General features: G+C 44.9%; 1 protein-coding gene across 1 annotated transcript in view; it reads left to right on the top strand.

Annotated features, from left to right (window-relative positions):
• The window catches only part of si (sucrase-isomaltase), a 99,014-nt gene that overhangs the window by 18,875 nt on the left and 60,533 nt on the right, over positions 1 to 19,606 (top strand). The window contains exons 9-18 of the mRNA XM_077193881.1: positions 568 to 667; positions 892 to 1,004; positions 2,133 to 2,258; positions 2,809 to 2,940; positions 3,095 to 3,211; positions 11,998 to 12,111; positions 12,681 to 12,765; positions 12,879 to 12,996; positions 13,880 to 14,051; positions 19,144 to 19,260. Of these exons, the coding sequence (XP_077049996.1) occupies positions 568 to 667; positions 892 to 1,004; positions 2,133 to 2,258; positions 2,809 to 2,940; positions 3,095 to 3,211; positions 11,998 to 12,111; positions 12,681 to 12,765; positions 12,879 to 12,996; positions 13,880 to 14,051; positions 19,144 to 19,260 (1,194 nt within the window). The remainder of the gene's footprint in view (positions 1 to 567; positions 668 to 891; positions 1,005 to 2,132; positions 2,259 to 2,808; positions 2,941 to 3,094; positions 3,212 to 11,997; positions 12,112 to 12,680; positions 12,766 to 12,878; positions 12,997 to 13,879; positions 14,052 to 19,143; positions 19,261 to 19,606) is intronic.

Here is a 19,606-nt window from a genome sequence, read left to right as displayed (position 1 = left end):
AGTCATATGACTGAAATTGAATTTTCCTTGCTCACTGTTAATTTCTGCAATCGGATCAGTGAGTCAGCGTTGAATGTAAGAAATGAATCAGTCTGAACAACATAGCCTTTTTTCCGAGATCTAGTTTTCAAGAATTTCAGTGAATTACAACTTAAAATTATTGCATGATATCAGAGGACTTAAAATATACTGCATAAGTTATATATTGTGTTCCAGAGAAGAAATGAGGATGACTTAATGATGACAGAATTGTCGTTCTTTTTTTTTTTTTTTGGTTAACTATACCTTTAATGAGCTATTTGTAACTTATCTTACTGATATAAATTACTTTTGTTGGAATAACCGAATTTAATCAGGTTTATTTTGTCATATTAACATGAATAAAACAATTAATATAAATATTTAAAATGAAGCAGATTGTTTAGGTTACTTAACAGAACTTCTGAGTGGAATTAGGCCTGGCATTTGTGTTCAAGACAATGCATCATACATGTTCTAAATTGTCTCATTAATTCATAAAAGGTTGAAATTTGCCATTACAAACATGAATGCCTTTTCCTACCCCAGGGCACACACAACCTGTACGGACACTACCCCTATTTAACATGTCTGGAAGATGAGAGCGGCCAATCCATTGGAGTTTTCCTCATGAACAGCAATGCTATGGGTAAACAGTAGTTTTATTTTGTCATTGTCATTGCTTTTTTTTGCATTCCCAGTCACAAACATGAGCTTTGCCGAGGGCTAAAGTCATAATCTTTAACAACATGATTTGTAATGTCTGTGCACAGCATATATAGTGTGTATTGATGTGCTTATGTGTTTGGGATTGCTGCTTTTGCTTAAGGTTAGCAAATTAGGGCAATTTCAGTTTTTTATGTCTGTGTGCAGAGGTGACTATCCAGCCTGCTCCGGCTGTAACCTTCCGAACTATTGGAGGAGTTTTGGACTTCTACATCCTGGTTGGAGACACACCGGAGGCAGTGGTGGACGAGTTCACGAAAGTGAGCGTTGCTGTCGCATATAAATAGAAACACTAATGAAACTTGTTGATGAAATTGTCTGCATTTTAGAAATGCTTTTACATGTAAGATAGACACATGGCGAGGTGGGCAGTACACACTACACGTGGAAGTATGTGGGCAACCTGAGTCCGATCTGAAAGCAAAAAAGAGAAAGTGATAAAACTTTATTTTGATAGTACACTTTAGACATTCTACTAACTGTAAGTAACTGTGCAACTACATGTCAATTAGCAGTCATTAGAGTATTAGTAGACTGTCAGCTTAATATCTGCTAACCCTTTATTTTGATGGTCCCCTAACTGACTAAGAAATTTTGCAAGAACAACTTATTCTACTAAGCCTAACACTAACTTAACTGTCTAATACACTAATCAGAGTAAGTTGAGATGTTGTTGCAAAGTTATTTATAGTTTGTAAAATGTCTAAAGTTGCTTATCAAAAGACAAAAAAAGCTTAACATATTTTTTAAACATTTCATTGTAACAGAGTTGAATGCATCAAATCTTGTATAAAAAATACATTTTATAGATTGTTTATTCATTCATATTTATGAATTGTTGCATATTTTTACTGCGGAAATATTTTAAACAAAACACTAAAATGTATCATGCAAAAATACTGATTGGTCAGTTGTAGTATTCTGCAGTCAATTATTAATGTATTTACTTTTTGGAAAATGACAGCTAAACCACTATAATATAAATTATAAACATTATAAAAATATATTAGGAATAGATATTTTCTATAAAATTTACAACAAAAAATTTATTACACAATTTTCTGGAAAACTTGATTCTGATCCGTCATTTGCAGAATTCTGCCGTCAAATGTTTTGTACAGTATATAACCATTAAATGTTATGTTATTAATTACAAATATTATTCAATTGAAAGATAAAACAATAATGAAATATACATATAGCAATACAGTATTATAATTCATTGTCCTGAATCAGGAGAACGCCATAAATTCTTACCAAAACTTTATCTTTGCTAAGTGATGTTATCTCGTGCTGAAGGTAAAAATCATATAGGCCCAGATAAACCTTTCGCCTGAGGGAGGCCTGTGATCTTCAGCGTGTTTAGCATTGCTTGTTTGTGTCTCCAGCTGATTGGCAGGCCTTTCATCCCTCCATACTGGTCTCTGGGCTTCCAGATCTCTCGCTGGGACTACGGCAGCCTGGACAATGTGAAGACAGTCGTGGAGAGGAACCGACAGGCCGGCCTTCCATATGTAAGTGCCAGGAACAGAAGGAGGGGTCCTCGCTTTGTTCTACAAAATTTGATTCCATCCTGCACCTCAAACCCACGATCGGGAGCACAGAACAAAGCTTTATAAATAATAACTTTAAATATGTGAATTTCACCTGTATACGCAATTAGAAGCGTTTAGCACCTTATGGTAGGGTTTTATTAGCTGAAAGATGTAGTGAAGCTCAATGTTTGATGTAATTCGAACAAAGAGGGCATTAGCATGTCAGGATATTGCATCTCCGTCTGATTAGCATGAGCAAATTACTGGCAGGAGAATCTCACCATCTGCTGATGTTTGATGGAAGTCAAGCCTTCAAAAATCAAAACAGACAACAGTGAGTGGACAATGTTGGCATGCAAAAGAGGCATAAGCCATCATAAAGGCTAAAGGCGTTGATTCTAAAGGATTAGTTTACATTAAAAACATGATGCTGAAGTGAAACAGGATGTTCAATGAGAGAAGAAAACTTTGATTTTTTTAGAGACTCAACACCAAACCATTATTTATGTCCACATGTTTTGTGTTTCAGGACGCCCAGATCACTGATATTGACTACATGGAGAACAAAAAGATCTTCACCTATGATATGGATAAATTTAAGGAGCTGCCTCAGTTTGCTGACTACATGCATGATAAAGGGCAGAGATACATCATCATACTGGTGAGCCATTGCTATCGAAGTTATATTTATACTAAGGTTTAGAGTTTTATAGGTTATTTCAGATTGTTGGACAGTAGGCAATAGCAAGTTTTGACTCAAGTTTTCAGTGTTTTCAGTATTTTTTGAGAGTGTTTAAAAGTACCCTTTTTGGTAGGATCCTGCTGTGTCCACAAGTTCAAGGATAAATGGACCCTATGAAACACTTGACAGGGGACATAAAGCTAAAGTTTGGGTCACGGAATCAGATGGGGAAACATCTTTACTAGGAGAGGTAAGATCCTCCAAAGAACCTCCTGATTGTGGTATTTTTTTGCTTAATTGTTACTAGGGTAGGAATTGAAAACCGGCTCTTATTTATAAAAGTCACTGAACTCAATGATGTTTATGATGTTTGGTTTTAGTAATTGTCGTTGGCCACCTGCATTTTTACTCTAATGGGGACAGATAACATACAGTGTAACCAGAGTAGTCTGATCTTGGACTTATTTCTGGTTTATTGGTAAAAAAAATATATATATATTTTTTAGAGGTTAGCATAGATAATTTTTTTTAATCTAGATTAATCTCACTGTAATCTTGGAATTAATCTAGATTAATCTAGATTAAAATGACTCATTTGAATTCTGCCGAAGGCATTCAGAATATGTGCGCTACCCAAATAATGACTAAAAGTAAGTCTTTGAGAATAGTTCGCCTCACATAGGGATGTAAATTTCTGCCAAAAATGCCATTCGACAATAGAGGAGCAAAAGTCGAATATCGTTAAAAAAAAACCCCAAAAAAACACAAACTCACAATGACAGAAAGGGAGGCCAATTTCATCTTTAGCGATTTTTCATCAAACAACTGTTTATTAATTGAACAAGTAACATGTTTTCGTCGTTTTTTTTTTTAACATAGTAGGCTAATTGGAAGAAGAAAAAAACAATAAGGACGACGTAGCTACAGTCCGATTTTGCATCGCCAAACCAGATGCTCGTTAGATCAAAAAATAATGTCATATGTCGTAATGATTTTATGTGAACCTGCCTTACCGGCAATAGCCTCCTCCTTTTTAAACAAATTAGTTTTCAATCAATGTAAACTATTCGTGTGACTATGCCCCTGCGCAATACACACACATTACCACGGGATGGCGGTTGTTCATTTCATAAACTGTACACAATGGTAGCTTTTAACCTGTTAATCTTTGCCAGTGCGCCGACACTCTGAAGCATTTTTTGTAGCCTATAAATTAATGTATTCGTCCAAAAAACGGATAATATCATACTTTTTAGTAGTGCTATCGTGGTTTAATAATCTGTTTGGTTGTAAAATGTATTACCTGAATGAAATGAAATCGAATATATCGTCCTGTGGAATCATTCATTCACAGACAGCTTATGAATATGTTCAACTAATAAATATCTTCATCGCTGGCAAGAATATAATGCATTTGCAGATTTGCTTTCACTAGACTAAACTGTAGAACCACGGCCACTTCATCCAACACTCTTGATGTTCTTAAATCTTCCTGTTATGAAACCGAGTCGAGTGTGATTGAACACGCTTCAGACGATTCAGTGCGTGAGGAACTGAACAGATCTTTCAGACTGATTCGCGAACCGATTTAGACAGATCTGCCAACTTGTTTGATGAAGTCTTTGAACAGAATCGACTCTGTGCCATGCCGGGTGACGTCTCGGTCCTTCATTTTCCGTTCCCTTTCGTCCTGGGAACTCCGACGTGTTCCAATGCCATCCAGTGTGTCTCTCTAACTGAGCTGCTGTGTTTTCCGAAAATAAATAAAACGAGTCCTCTTGGAAGGAGAAAGGATTCTCTGTTGCTGGTGTGACGGCGCTTCGAGTGACCATCGCTTCCCGCTGCCGTCCGTTTTCCCTCTATAAAAAAAAGAGCTGTTTTAACGGCTGGTACTGGTATTGGTGAGTGCAGCACACGGGCTTGCAGTTTCCCCGTTCTGTCTGCCGCGGTGGTCCCTCTGTGCCTCGGCAAATAAAAGAGCATTCCTTTTTCTTCTCTAAAAGAGCAACACGGGCGTTTCGCGTCCTTTTCAGGATGTCCTTTCACCCGTGTGTTTCTGGATGCGGTCGACTTCTCCCTCAGGAAGATGGTCATAAACACTGCCTCTCATGTTTGGGCTTAAAGCACGCTGAGGCAGCGTTTGTGAATGAGTCATGTTCTCATTGCGGGAACATGACTCTGGCGATGCTGCGTTCGAGACTGCGAACGCTGAAACATGGGGGAGTCCCTTCAGAGAATCCCCGATCTAGTTCGTCTGCCGGTTCAGTTCGGCAGACGGCTACTTCGGTGATTCCTGTTGGTGAGCGGATGAGGGTTACCGTGCGGAATGTCCCGTCTGGTGAAAGATCCTCACGGGCTTCCCACGCCTCTACTAGCTCGTTGCCATCGGGTGTCCCAGAGGGGCTTCCGGGACCGCCTCGTGCGGTTCCGTTTGTCTCCTTTGGGGCACCGCCTGAGGATCAGATGTCGATCGTGGCATCGGAGGAAGAGCGGTCATCTTCTGGTGATGACTCAGCGGGTCCGTCCCCTTCGGGTGTGGTGGCTGCGGCTGAGCCGGATCCGGAAATGGCCGCTATGCTCGAAAGGGCAGCCGCGAATGTCGGGCTCATCTGGAACCCTCCACCGGGTTCCGAACCTTCGCGGCTGGATGATTGGTGTCTCGGAGCGGGCCGTGCTGTTGCCCTTGGCCTGCTCCAGTACCATTCTTCCCTGAAGTGCATGAGGAGCTGAGGAAGTCTTGGCTGGCCCCCCTCGCGACCAGGTGTAGGCAACCTCGCTCCTCCTTCCTCACCACTCTCGATGGCTAAGCGGCGCACAGGTACGAGGGAATCCCCCCAGTGGAGCGGTCGGTTGCGATACAATTGTGTCCTAAGACCCCTTCCTCCTGGCGGGGTGGCCCTTCACTCCCCTCCCGCGCCTGTAGGTTTTCTTCTGGTCTGACCAGGGATGCCTACATGGCGTGTGGAGACGCCGCTTCCGCCCTGCATGCCATGGCATTGCTGCACGTCCACCAGGCCAAGGCACTCCATGACATGCAGGAGGGTGGTCTCGACCCGGGTTTGCTGCAGGAGCTGCGTGCTTGGGCGACGAAAGTCGCCACACGTTCCCTGGGCCGGGCGATGTCCACCTTGGTGGTCCAGGAGCGCCACCGGTGGCTCACCCTTGTGGATATGCAGAAAGCGGAAAAGAACAAACTTCTCAACTTCCCCATATCCCAAGGGGGCCTCTTTGGCCACAAGGTGGAGAGCTTCGCCCAAGAGTTCTCCACCGCCCAGAAGCAGTCGGAGGCGATATGGCACATCCTGCACAGGAGGCGGACTGCTGCTGGTCCATCCTCTGTGGCCGTAGAGCCTCCAACTGCTCGTCGCCGAGGTTGACCTCCTGCGGCCGCTCCTCCTTCAGGGCAGCAGTCTACCCCTGGAGGACGGAGGTCTGGTCGTAAGAGGGCGGCCAAACCCGCTCAGACGCCTCCCGCCCCCTCCCGTAAAAGGAAAGGCGGGAAGCGTCCCTGAGACGGGCGACCTGGTGGAGGTTCCGGTTGCTGCTCTTCGGGAGGTTGCCCCTGCACTCCTCCTTCCCCCGGGGGAGGGCCGGGCGGAAAATCTTTCTTTCATTTTTGTTTCTGTTCCGCCGCTGGCCACTCGGTCAGCGGTACCCACATTTTCAAAAAAAGAGCATTTTCTTCTTCCTCCTCCAGGTCATCCACGGCCAAGACTGGTGGGCACACTGTCTCCCCCGTCCAAGAGGGCCAGAATGGCAGCGTGTGCCGCCCCGATCGGTTACACCCCCGTTCCCCTCTTCCCAGTTTGCGGATGGCAGTGACGCAGCCCCAGCTGCGTCACTCCGGTCTGCGGCTGGGCCCGGAGGCGCAGAGACCAGCACACGAGGAGGCAGGGCCTCGTTCCTTGTCTCTCCCCCTCCCCTCGCCACCGGGCAGTCCGCAGCAGAAGGCCCACGATCCTTCTCTGCCTTCTGCCCCTCGGTGGAAGCAGGTTGGTACCAAGCACACCCAGACCCCGCTCTCGGTCGCTACAATGCCACCAGACCCGGGTCCATGTCTTCCACCTCGCTGCCCCTCCGTGGGTACGCCAGTGGTCCGATGGGTTCGTTGGGACGGTATCTGGAAGCCTGGCTAGCGCTTCCGGGTCCGTCCCGATGGCTCAACCGCACCATTCGGTTCGGCTATGCAATTCAGTTTGCACGCCGGCCTCCCAAGTTCAGTGGTCGGTGGTCGCCCCTGTCTTGCAGAAAGAGATCGGTGTCCTGCTGGCGAAGGACGCGATCGAGCTGGTCCCTCCTGCCGAGATGAGGTCAGGGTTTTACTGCCCCTACTTCATTGTACCCAAGAAAGGCGGTGGGTTACGGCCAATCCTGGACCTCGGTATGGAGCTGGACTCGGTCGCCCGGACTGCGCGCCTCACGGAGGAACGCATCCAGTCAGTGCTCACCTGCCTCAGGTCTTTTCGAGGCAGGACAGCGGTTCCACTGAAACAATTTCAGAGGCTCCTGGGGCATATGGCAGCCGCAGTAATGCCGCTCGGCCTGTTACATATGAGACCGCTTCAGCGCTGGCTTCACGATGGAGTCCCGAGGTGGGCGTGGCACAGTGGCACGTTCCGGGTCAAAGTGACCCCGCACTGTCGCCAAACCTTCTCCCCGTGGTCGGATCCTGTGTTTCTACGGGCCGGAGTGCCCTTAGTCCAAGTTTCCAGGCATGCTGTGGTTTTCACAGATGCCCATGCCACCGGGTGGGGGGCCACATACAACGGGCATGCAGTGTCAGGTCTGTGGACGGGGCCTCAACTGCATTGGCATATCAACTGCCTAGAGTTGCAAGCAGTACGCTTAGACTTGCGTCGCCTCAATGGGGTTCTCATACACAAGCACGTACTGGTCCGTACAGACAGCACTGCGACCGTTGCATACATCAACCATCAAGGTGGTCTACGCTCCCGTGGTATGTCGCGACTCGCCTCCCACCTCCTCCTTTGGAGTCAGAAGCATCTGAGGTCGCTTCGTGCCATTCACATTCCAGGGGAGCTCAACCGTGTGGCAGACGAGCTCTAAAGGCTGCTTCCCCTGCCAGGAGAATGGCGGCACCATCCCCAGTCAGTCCAGCTGATTTGGAGTGTCTTCGGAGTCGCACAAGTAGACCTGTTTGCCTCTCCGGACACGACCCATTGCCAGTGGTTTTACTCCCTGTCCGAGGGGACCCTCGGCACGGACGCCCTGGCTCACAGCTGGCCCCGGGACCTGCGCGAGTATGCCTTTCCCCCAGTGAGCCTTCTCGCACAGACTCTGTGCAAGGTCAGGGAGGACGAGGAGCAGGTCCTTCTAGTGGCGCCGTATTGGCCCACCAGGACTTGGTTCACGGAAATCATGCTCCTCGCGACAGCCCCTCCTTGGCCGATTCCTCTGAGGAAGGACCTTCTTTCTCAGAGACGGGGCACTCTATGGCACCCGTGTCCAGACCTCTGGAAACTCCATGTCTGGTCTCTGGGCGGGACGTGGAGGTTCTAGGTGGTCTACCACAGGCAGTGGTGGACACCATCACTTTCGCTAGAGCCCCCTCTACGAGGCGCCTCTACGCGTTGAAGTGGAACCTGTTCGTCGATTGGTGTTCCTCCCGTCAGGAGGACCCCCGAACTTGCCCGATCGGAGTCGTGTTTTCTTTCCAGCAAGATGGGTTGGAGCGAAGGCTGTCTCCCTCCACCCTCAAAGTGTATGTCGCCGCAATAGCCGCGCATCACGATGCTGTAGAAGGTAAGTCCCTGGGGAAGCACGACCTGGTCATCAGATTCCTTAAGGGTGCCAGGAGGTTAAATCCACCTCGTTTTTTGCACTCTGTACCCTCTTGGGACCTAGCTCTGGTACTTAGAGCTCTTAAAAATCCCCCTGTGGCGAACAGGACGGCCGAGTGACGTGAGAGAACGGCGCGAGGCCGGTGGTGCGATTGCTAATGGGCAACACCTGTGAAGCACACCGGTCTCGCATCTCTCAAGGAGGAGCGGAAGCATAAAGAAGGAGCGACGACGTTGATGATCGAGAGAGGAACAGGCCTGTATTTTAGTTGAGTTTTGTTTTTTGTATTTGTGTTTTATTTTAGCCAGCAGTCGTCCGCGAGGGGCTGCTGGCCGTTATGTTTATTTTAGTTAAGCCAGCAGTCGTCCGCGAGGGGCTAATGGCGGTATTTTAGTTTGGTTTGTTTTATTTTAATAAAGTTTATTTGAATGTTCGCCGGTTCCCGCCTCCTTCTTCCCTGAACTTTGCTACACCCCCCTTTGAGCCTTTGCTGACATTAGAGCTTAATATCCTGTCCATTAAGACAGCGCTCCTGTTAGCATTGGCCTCCTTCAAGAGGGTCAGGGATCTGCAGGCTTAATCGTGCCTAGAGTTCGGGCCGGGCCTTTCTCACGTTGTGTTGAGACCCCGGCTCGGATATCTGCCCAAGGTTCCTACCACTCCCTTGGTGGACCAGGTAGTGAACCTGCAAGCGCTGCCCCAGGAGGAGGCAGACCCAGCCCTAGCTTATCTCTGTCCCGTCCGCGCCCTGTGGGTTTACATTGACAGAACGCAAAGCTTTAGAACCTCAAATCAGCTCTTTGTCTGTTATGGAGGCCAGCAGAAGGGGAAGGCCGTCTCCAAGCAGAGGTTAGCCCACTGGTTAGTGGATGCTATCACCCGAGCATATGAGTCTCTGGGTGAGCCTTGTCCTCCCAGGTTGCGCACTCACTCCACTAGAAGTGTTGCCGCTTCCTGGGCCTTGGCTCAAGGCGCCTCACTGACAGACATTTGTAGAGCTGCGGGCTGGGCGACACCGAACACGTTCGCTAGGTTCTATAGCCTTCGTGTGGAACCGGTTTCCTCCCGAGTTCTGGCTACGGCCAGTGGGTCGTGGGAATAGGTTGTGTCAGCTTGCTACGCCACTCCGCCTCGAACAGCAGATACGTGCGTTCTTTGCTCCGTATGGCGCCCTACGTTGGTGGGCCTTGTGAGTTCCTCCTTCACCCTTCCGGTGCTGGGTGTTGCGGACTGCCCAGCGCAAGGTCTGCTACCTCTAGTAAGGAGTTGTTAGTAGACTGGGTGCTCCAGTGGTCTCTACTGTGACCCATCATGCCACGTGCAGTTTAGCCGTCTCTTCCCCTTGACGGACTTGTTCGTCGTCCCTGTTGAGTACGCTCCCATTTTCCTTGGATTGGGACCACCTCAGGGACTGCCATATGTTTCACTGGGTAAGTACATATGTGTATTCCTGGCCTTCCTCAGTCAGGCTGGGGCTTCCGCAGCTTTCCACCTCTCTGGGGGAAACACTTTCCCAGTGTTATCCAATATCCACTGTGCGGGTCTTGCGGAACAGCAGTGTGATTTCCGTGCTAGCTCCCGCAACTTATTTTAAGAAACTGCTGCAGGGTAGCTTAGCCGGGCGCTGGAAGGGGCCAGCACCATGGCGTTTTGTTAGGGATCCCAATTCGTCAGGGAACTCCCCCGACGACACGTCGGAGTTCCCAGGACAAAAGGGAACGTCTCGGTTACGTATGTAACCCTCGTTCCCTGAGTACAGGGAACGGAGACGTGTCGTCCCTTCGCCATGTTGCTGTACCTTCGCGGAGGACTGGACACTGTTCGGCTCCTCAGCGAAAAGCATTGCGCAATGTTTACTTCCGCCTTTTATACCCGCGCTGGTAGGCGGGTCGCGGAATGCAAATCTTGCATGCCAATGTCTAATGGCTCGTTTTTAATTTTCTCGAAGACAATTGGCTCCCTAGCGTGATCCCAATTCGTCAGGGAACTCCCCCGACGACACGTCTCCGTTCCCTGTACTCACGAGGGTTACAAACGTAACCGAGACGTTTTTCATTATGAGGTTCTGAACCGCTCTTAGTCTGACCCGTCACCTAGGACCTGTTTGCCTTGGGAGACCCTACCAGGGGCATATAGCCCCAACAAAATAGCTCCTAGGATCAATCGGGTACTCAAACCCTTCCACCACAATAAGGTGACAGTTCAAGGAGGGAAACTCAAAATAACTAAAAGCCTGTAATTGTCAAGTTGAATGCGAGGCCGTTTACACAACAATGTTTTCAACAAAACAATTTAAACTTTTTATGCCGTTCATTTACACAACAATGGCGTTTTGGGGGACTGAAAATCATAAATTGTCTCTGTGTAAACTACAAAAGTTGGAATTTGTGAAAACATTGACGTCATGCGATGTGTATTACATGTTCAGTCTAAAGGCACATCGTTTTTCCGTGTGAACGGGAATCGCTTTGACAACATTGTTTTCTGTACGCGATAAACATAAAGGAAAAAAAAAACTTACCATCCACCTTTTAACCCATTAAAAAACAAGATTAATTTTCCAATTCTATTTACTGTATTTACTGACTTGGTTTAAGAAGTAATCTTGTGGTGTCAAGTAAATCGTTGTAAAAACAAAATTGAACCTTGTAAAAATTAGAATAGGTATTTATAATGAAGTAAAATAAGTAAACGGACATCAAATAAGTGAAGGACATCTGGAGTTGTCATGTGATAGCCATGAGAGAGGCCATTAATTTAGCATCTGTAACCTTGAGTTAGATCATTTATGAACCACCCCTCAAGGCAACAAGACACATATCACATGGCAATATCACTTGTGATTATTTAGCTGATTAGGCAGAGGCAGATGCTAATTGCTTTTTTATAGTTTTATTTCAGGTCAATGTGTGCATTGATTTTGCATTAGAGTTTAATATCACGCTTTCCTGCACCTCAGAGCCATGTGAGATGAGGAAAAGAAAAAAAAGGAAATGCAATTGCCAGTGGCTTAAAAACATAAAGATATAAATAAAAGGAAAGGGGCAGGTCAAAGTGTCATCTGTGAAAGATTGTGATGTTTGTGATTGAATCTCATGAATCTCAACATGGGAATTTGAGCCAAATAATCAAAATAAATAGCATATAAGCTACTTTTAATAAATGTATATTCATTTATTTACTCTATAATGACAATTAAGCATATTTCCTCCTCCCCTCTCTCTCATGTCACAGGTCTGGCCAGGGGAAACTGTGTTTCCCGACTACACAAACGAGGCTTGCATTGATTGGTGGGTTGATGAAATTTCGCGATTCCACAAAGAAGTCAAGCATGATGCTCTCTGGATTGTAAGTAACCCACAGAGATAATTACCCGTGACCAAATATTGAACTTGATCATTTTACGACTTGGTAGAAAGGTCATGAAAGGTCATGAAAAATGTTCTGATTCCTACAGTCTCTGAATCAATATGATATGTCACTGACTCAATATGGATGAATCATGTTCGAACACAGCAAAGCTCTATAAACATCGCTGTAGGATTTTAAACTCCATCTGATCTATACAGAACAGTATAAACTGCAAAAGCTTTAAAGTCAACATGATATAAAAATTTCAATTAATGTTTATTTGTATAGCACTTTTTTCAGTACATATCGTTTCAAAGCAGCTTTACAGAAAATGATTTTTCAAAAGTATTAAAATCTAGAAGCCAGTGAAGACACAAACACCATCCAATCAATTCCTGATTGTTTTTTTCTCACAAAATATTCTGACTTGCATTCTGAAAGAAAAATGGTACCAAATGCCATTTCATGTTGATTTTAAAGCCTCCCTAAAGGGTGATGCTTTAATCTCGAGATAATTAGCTGCCTGAATTAGGGATCGCTGAACTAATTGCTGTTTTATTTCTAAGGACATGAATGAGGTGGCCAATTTTGTGAAGGGAGGCATTAAAGGCTGCGCTGACAACAAACTCAACTATCCTCCATTCACCCCACGTGAGTCTGAAACGCATCTACCATTAGATTTATTCACAGCGGATGCATATCAGCTAAGCATTTCCTTACCATCTGTAAACATCCGTACTCGTTATTTCCATTCGGCTCTAAAGATGTCCTTGATGACCTGATGTACAGTAAGACCTTATGTATGGATGCTAAACAGAAATGGGGGGACCACTATGATGTCCACAGTCTCTATGGGTACTCTATGGTCCTGGCCACTGAGAAGTAAGTTTTGTTTTTTCCACACTCTATATGCTAATAAGCAACTTTAATAGTGAGAATTGGACCCTAAACTATAGTGTTACCAAAATTACTTTAACCATCTATTGCACAATGATTCCTCTGCATAACAAACATATTTTCTTATTTTGCAAGCATTTTTTTTAAAGTTGGAAATAAAATGCATGGACTCTCTTGATCACAATACACCCTTTATATCATTTTAAGATCTTTTTTAATGTCATGATACATTGTGGAGAATACATATTTTGGTCTGGAGAACTGATTTCAGAAATATGATTCACATTTCTTTGCGAGTAAACATTTTAAAACAGCTGGAATCGTATAAATTATTTGTGCATTATGGGGAATTGCTTAAATGTGTTTGTTCTCTTCAAAATTGCGTGACAGTGGAATAGATATGAATGCTGTGGATATGGATGCAATGAATGCAGATACTATAGAGAATATCAGAGTTATGAAATGATTTATTTGATGAATGTAGGACAGTACACGACAGCTCTGACTCAGCAGTAGTGACTCAAGTAGCATCATGCATGACTCAGTGTTTTCATATGGCAGGATGTTTTCCTCAAAGGGGGTGAAGAGAGTTGAGTTGTAACATGCTTGCTCCTTTTATTTTCAGCAGGAAATCTGTTTTACTCATCTTGTAATTTCTACATCATTGATTTGTTCCAATCTCGTTCCTTTACGCCCCCTCTCTCATTCAGCTTAACTCCCACTTAACTCCTGCTTGTATGTCTTTTCATCTCTTATGGTTTCCTGGGCCACCCTACTTGGCGTTGTGTCTTTTAAATGCCCTCCTTTATGTATTTTTATTCTGGTGCCAACACTCCCTTTAGCTCTAAAATTGTGTTTTTGCTTCCAGAGCGGCGAAAGCAGTCTTTGGGAACAGCCGTTCCATGGTCTTTACCCGCTCTTCCTTCCCCGGGGTGGGCAAATACGCTGGGCACTGGTTGGGCGACAATGGTGCCAACTGGAATGACATTAAGTGGGCCATACCAGGCATGCTGGAGTTTAACCTCTTCGGAATCCCTTACGTAAGTGGTTTCATTCAGTTTAAGTGTCCAAATAAAATGACTTTTCAAACATGGGTAATTTATTGTAGACACCAGTCTTTCTTCAAAACGCGACAGCCCCACTGCGAGACATGAAACGTATTTAGAGAAAGCTTTTGGTTTTGATTGTGTTTCCATGAAACGCAATGAGAAATTGAATGGGCATTTGGACTCAGTGTTCAGGTTGAATTGAGTTAACATTGACTGGCTGAATCAACAGTCAGATCCAATGAATTTGTCATTGGACAGACGATGTAAACATCTCTTGCTATTGATGCGTTTAAAAGCAGGCCTTGCGCAATATTATCTGATCACCAAACTTACTGTGGTTTGTACTTTGAGGCAAATCGTTTTTAAACCACTTATTTTTATTGTCATTATAACAGTACCTAACTGGCCCATATTTCATAGCTTGTGATTTCTCAAATAAAATGCAGTATATTTTTATTTAATTATCTACATTGTCTCAGATGTTTCTCAACAAATTCTAACTAAACTAAACTTGGTTACTAAAAGTAGCCACAAATGACATAGTAAGAGTGTAAAGTATAAGAGCATAATCTGAGTTGCTAAAATATTTTTTAAGATGAAAAATTAACGTGGAGAGCATCTCAGATCAGTTGGGCTTGATGAGAAATATTTGATCATATTGAGATTTCTCCTTTTTGATTTCAAACTTGGTGTCTTTGCGAATCGTAGCACAGTTGTTAAGATCTGTGACCAGTCACGGAAACTAGGGACACAAGTCGGTTCTGGGGCATTTTGAGTTATTCATAGATTCTGAGAGTGTAATATCCAAGCTTTCCAATGTGTAACATGTGGAAATCTGATAATATTTGGAGAAGTTGTGGCCATTTTAAAGTAGGCACTTAAAAAAGCTCAAAGAGGAGAAAACGAGCTAAAGATTGTGCAGTTCTCACCTGTCTCTGCTGCTGGGGGTGACAATAGGGCTCATTTACATCTCATTTAGATAAGCCATACCCCCTGTAAAGCTCCTCCATGTGCTTTACAGCTTTTTTTACACTTCGAATGAGTGCACTTCTGCCGCACTAGGCGAAAAACAATTGTGCTGCCCCTCTATTTGCAACGTACCAGCAACAACACACAAAGACCAATAATGCCATATAGCCTGCATATAACGCGAAACCAGCAACAACACATAAAGACCAATATGCCATATACATATAACGCAAAACCAGCAACAACACACAAAGACCAATATGCCATATAGCCTGCATATAACGCAAAACCAGCAACAACACACAAAGGCCAATATGCCATATACATACAGTATAACGCAAAACCAGCAACAACACACAAAGACCAATATGCCATATACATATAACGCAAAACCAACAACAACAAACAAAGACCAATAAGCCATAGGCCTACATATCTATAGCGCAAATGGTACGCAACGCTCGTGTGCCCAAAATGTCAACAATATTAAAGTTTATGTAGGAGGCAAATGCCTGCTGGCATTTTTCTTTAAGCAGTCATTTCTGCAATTTTCCAAATAATCACATTTCACCTCCTCAAATTACTGTTGCAAATCTCTTTACACCACTTTCTTATGTGCGTATACACACACAAATGAAATGTCCGCAAGCACATTATATCATCAGCAGGTTCAGCATCTTAAATAACGACTAAAGAGCAAATGAAGCTTAACTTACATTTCAGAAACACGCACGGCAGGCCTTCATCGCAGCAGCAAAGGTCTTAACTGCATCCTCTATTTCGATTCTCCGTCACATATGAAACAGCCAGCCACCGCTGTCAGCGAGCCGAGCCGCCGTATTGAAGCACTGAGGGCGAGCGCGCTGCGCCCATACCTCCGGTTCAGTTTCCCGAGCCCACGAAGTGCGGCGAAAACATTTTCGGTGTAACTGCCAGACGGTTCATCTCGTCTGCGACAATCTTTGCGGCATCCATCTTCATTGAATTTTGATATCAGAGAGAGCTGGCCAGAGCACAGCATAATAAGTAGCCATGTGGTTGACTTGGAGGGCGGGGGCAAAAGCGCCGGGTTATTCAGTATGGAAATACACACAGACAATGACACGCCACGCCCCTACTGCATGCTAGAATCTCCGAAAACAAGCCGATTTCAACCTCAAAATGTAAGCTTTTAAATATACCAATACTGCTATCTCAAACATGGAGAGGCTTCTTCGTGATTTCAATTAACAGATTCTCCAAAAAATTGAAAATCACCAATTTTGAAAAAAAACTCTTCTTTCTCATTTTGCTCGAAAGTTGTGCTGCCGACTTGTGTCCCTGGTTTCTGTGACGGGTCACATCTCTTATGAAGAATCGTGAGTCTTTTTCTCAGTAGAAACATCTTAGAACTAGGAGACTTCAGCAAAACTCTCCACTTAATCTCAACTGAGACTGAATTTTTCTTTCAAAGATCAGGAGATATTTTGCATGTATGTGAACACAAATAAACTGGAAAAAAACGTGATTGAATGCATTATGAGTGATGATTCCTATTCAAAATTTCGAACATTACAGATTAATAATTTTGCACTCCAGGCATAAATTAAAAAATGAATGTCACTGCAAACCAGATTTATCATAAACAGTGGTCAAATATCGAAGCTGGAGTCTTAAATCTTTCTAATGATGCTCAGTTTGTCTAGATCAAGTAAGAGTGTGATGCTTAAACGGGTAGTGAATAATCTGGGGCCGTCTGTGATCGAAAGGGGTTAAGTAATTTATTTTAAGAATCTGCCTCTCTGAAAAGTCCATAAGCCAGTCAAAAATAAACACAAATGAGTCACTAATTTTATAATAGTATCTAAAGTTAACTATCCAAGGAAAAAAAAAACTTTTTATTATTATTATTTTTAAATTTCAATTGAGATTAACAAATGAACACAAATGAGACAACTCGGTCTTGGAATGAGTTCATATTTGGGGCTTTTAATAGCAGACTTTGGTATTTTGGCAAAATGCAATTTTTTAGGTCTTTTTTTATACTCTAGAGCAGGGGTCATCAACCCTGCTCCTGGAGAGCTACTGTCCTGCAGATTTTAGCTCCAACCCCAATCAAACACACCTGGACCAGCTAATCAAGCGGTTCAGGGTTACTTGATAATTACATGCATGTGTGTTGGAACAGAGTTGGAACTGAAGTCTGCAGGACAGTAGCTCTCCAGGAGCAGGGTTGGTGATCCCTGGACTTAGAGAATACACATATGACCCGGAGGGATGTATATGGAGAACACTGGGGTGTCCAGCCGCAGGTGGAATATTTCAACCCCAGGGGTGGCAAGGTGGCTTGCCAAGGGAAAAAGACATGCTCAGAGAGGCTTACAGTGGAAATACACATGTGGGGGTCGCTCAGAGGAGGGACCATGCACACGGGAGGAACCTAGCCGACGCGCAGGTAATAGACACTGGCGCCGACGTTCTGGATGAACTCAGGGCTTTCGGGGAAGCTCACCTGAGGACAATATTGCATGTTTCCAGTCCGTGGAGTGGAATGGCGAGCAAGTGAAGACACCTGAGCGGGTCCAATACTAGCTGGTTGAATCGAGTACACGAGAGGACACAGGCTCTACTCGGAGATAGTAGAATCTGGCGAATGTGTTAGGTGTTGCCCAGCCTGCAGCTCTGCAGATGTCTGTTAGCAAGGCGGCATGCACTAGAGCCCAAGAGGACGCCACACTCCGGGGAGTGGGCAGTCACACCAAGGGGGCACGGTCGACCTTGCTGCTGGTATGCCAAATCAAAGGGGTCCACTATCTTTTCCAGTGAGACAGGCTTTGCTTGGAGAGAGCCTTTCCCTTCAGATTCCCACCATAATAGACAAAGAGCTGGTCTGAGGTCCTGAAACACTGCGTTCTGTCTACATAGGCGCAGAGAGCACGTACTGGACAGAGCAGTGCCAAGGCTGGGTCTGCCTCCTCCAGGGGCAGCGCTTGCAGGTTTACCACCTGGTCCCAGAAGGGAGTGGTAGGAACTTTGGGCACATATCCAGGCCGGGGTCTCAGGATCACGTGAGAGTAATCCGGCCCGAATTCCAGGCACGCTTCGTCAATGGAGAATGTGTGCAGGTCCCCTACCCTCTTTATGGAGGCCAATGCAACCAGGAGCGCTGTCTTCATTGACTGGAACTTAAGCTCCACTGATTGCAAACGCTCAAGGGAGCACTCTGCAGGGCAGTTAGAACCACTGAGAGGTCCCAAGAGGGAACGAGAGGAGGACAGGATGATTCAGTCTCCTCGCTCCCCTCAGGAACCTGACGATCAGGTTGTGCAGGACACTGATCGAACATCTCCGGGGGTCTTCTTGGTGAGAAGAGCCCAGTTGATGAAGAGGTTCCACTTCAACGCGTAGACATGTCTCGTGGACGATGCTCAGCGGAAGTGATGGTAACAACCACCGCTGGTATTAGGATACTCAACCTGCCTCATCCCGTCCAGGAGCCACATGTGGAGGTTCCAAAGATCAGGACGAGGGTGCCAAGGGTGTTTAGATGTAATTTTCAAATGAGAGAGATGGAGAACATAGAGAGCACACAGAGCAAAAAGAGAAATGGTTTAGAAGGCTTCTGTTCATGCTTTTATAATGTTTGCTCCTCCCCTTTGTTTGGTAAACCGTGAGAATTATGTTTTCCCCTCCCCCACGGCACGGGGGGAATAAATTTATGTAAAATCGTAATGAACATTATACAATTATAACATGCTATAGTGACCTCAATAAAAAAACCAAAACAAATGAGTGTGAAATTTTAATATTTCTAATGTTTTATACAGCTAAAAGAGCCTGGGTTCAAATTGACCCCAAGGAACACTGATGCTACAAAATGTGTACAGGACATTGAAAAAATATCAGCAGGTTAATTTTATGTTTACAGAGTTGTCCTCATTAAATAAGGAAAAGTCATTAAATCTGAAGCAAAAAAAAAAAGTTATATATTTACAGACGTTAAACATTGAATGGGCTCAAATAGACCCCAAAGATAATAGGAGGGTTAATCACCTCGCTGTTCTGGAGAATGAGTTCTCATTGTGAGTTTTCCCTCCTCTGGAGAGATACTGAACCTCATGATTTTATTCGGCAGAACGGAGCAGACATCTGTGGGTTCTTCGACAACTCAACTGAGGAGCTTTGCAGACGTTGGATGCAAGTCGGCGCGTTCTACCCCTTCAGCCGTAACCACAACGCACAAGGTTACAGTGTATGTACTGACCTCTAAGTACCAACAAACATTCAGTCTAAGAGTACAAAGTGTCTTCCTCTTCTAACATCTCTGCTATGTGTTACTAGCCCAACGGCAATGCTCGGAATTACAAACGTGTCCTCCCTCTTTAAATGCTATTTGTAGAAGATTTATTTCTCTAATCATCATTTTGAGATTGGCGTGAGAGAAGTAATCAGACATCCGGAGCGAGAGTTTGAGAGGGCAAATGAGGATGAATGGAAAATGATATTCTTGGTGAAATTAGATGAATAAGATTTGACCTTTTAGTCAGAGAGTAATCATTCCTTGGCTGTCTCCGGGACCGATGGCTCTCCACCATGAT

Source organism: Siphateles boraxobius, unplaced genomic scaffold (assembly GCF_051911475.1).
Source record: "Siphateles boraxobius isolate OS27281-9 unplaced genomic scaffold, OSU_SipBor_1 31, whole genome shotgun sequence".
NCBI lineage: Eukaryota > Metazoa > Chordata > Actinopteri > Cypriniformes > Leuciscidae > Siphateles > Siphateles boraxobius.
This window is presented reverse-complemented; position numbering and strand designations above follow the sequence as displayed.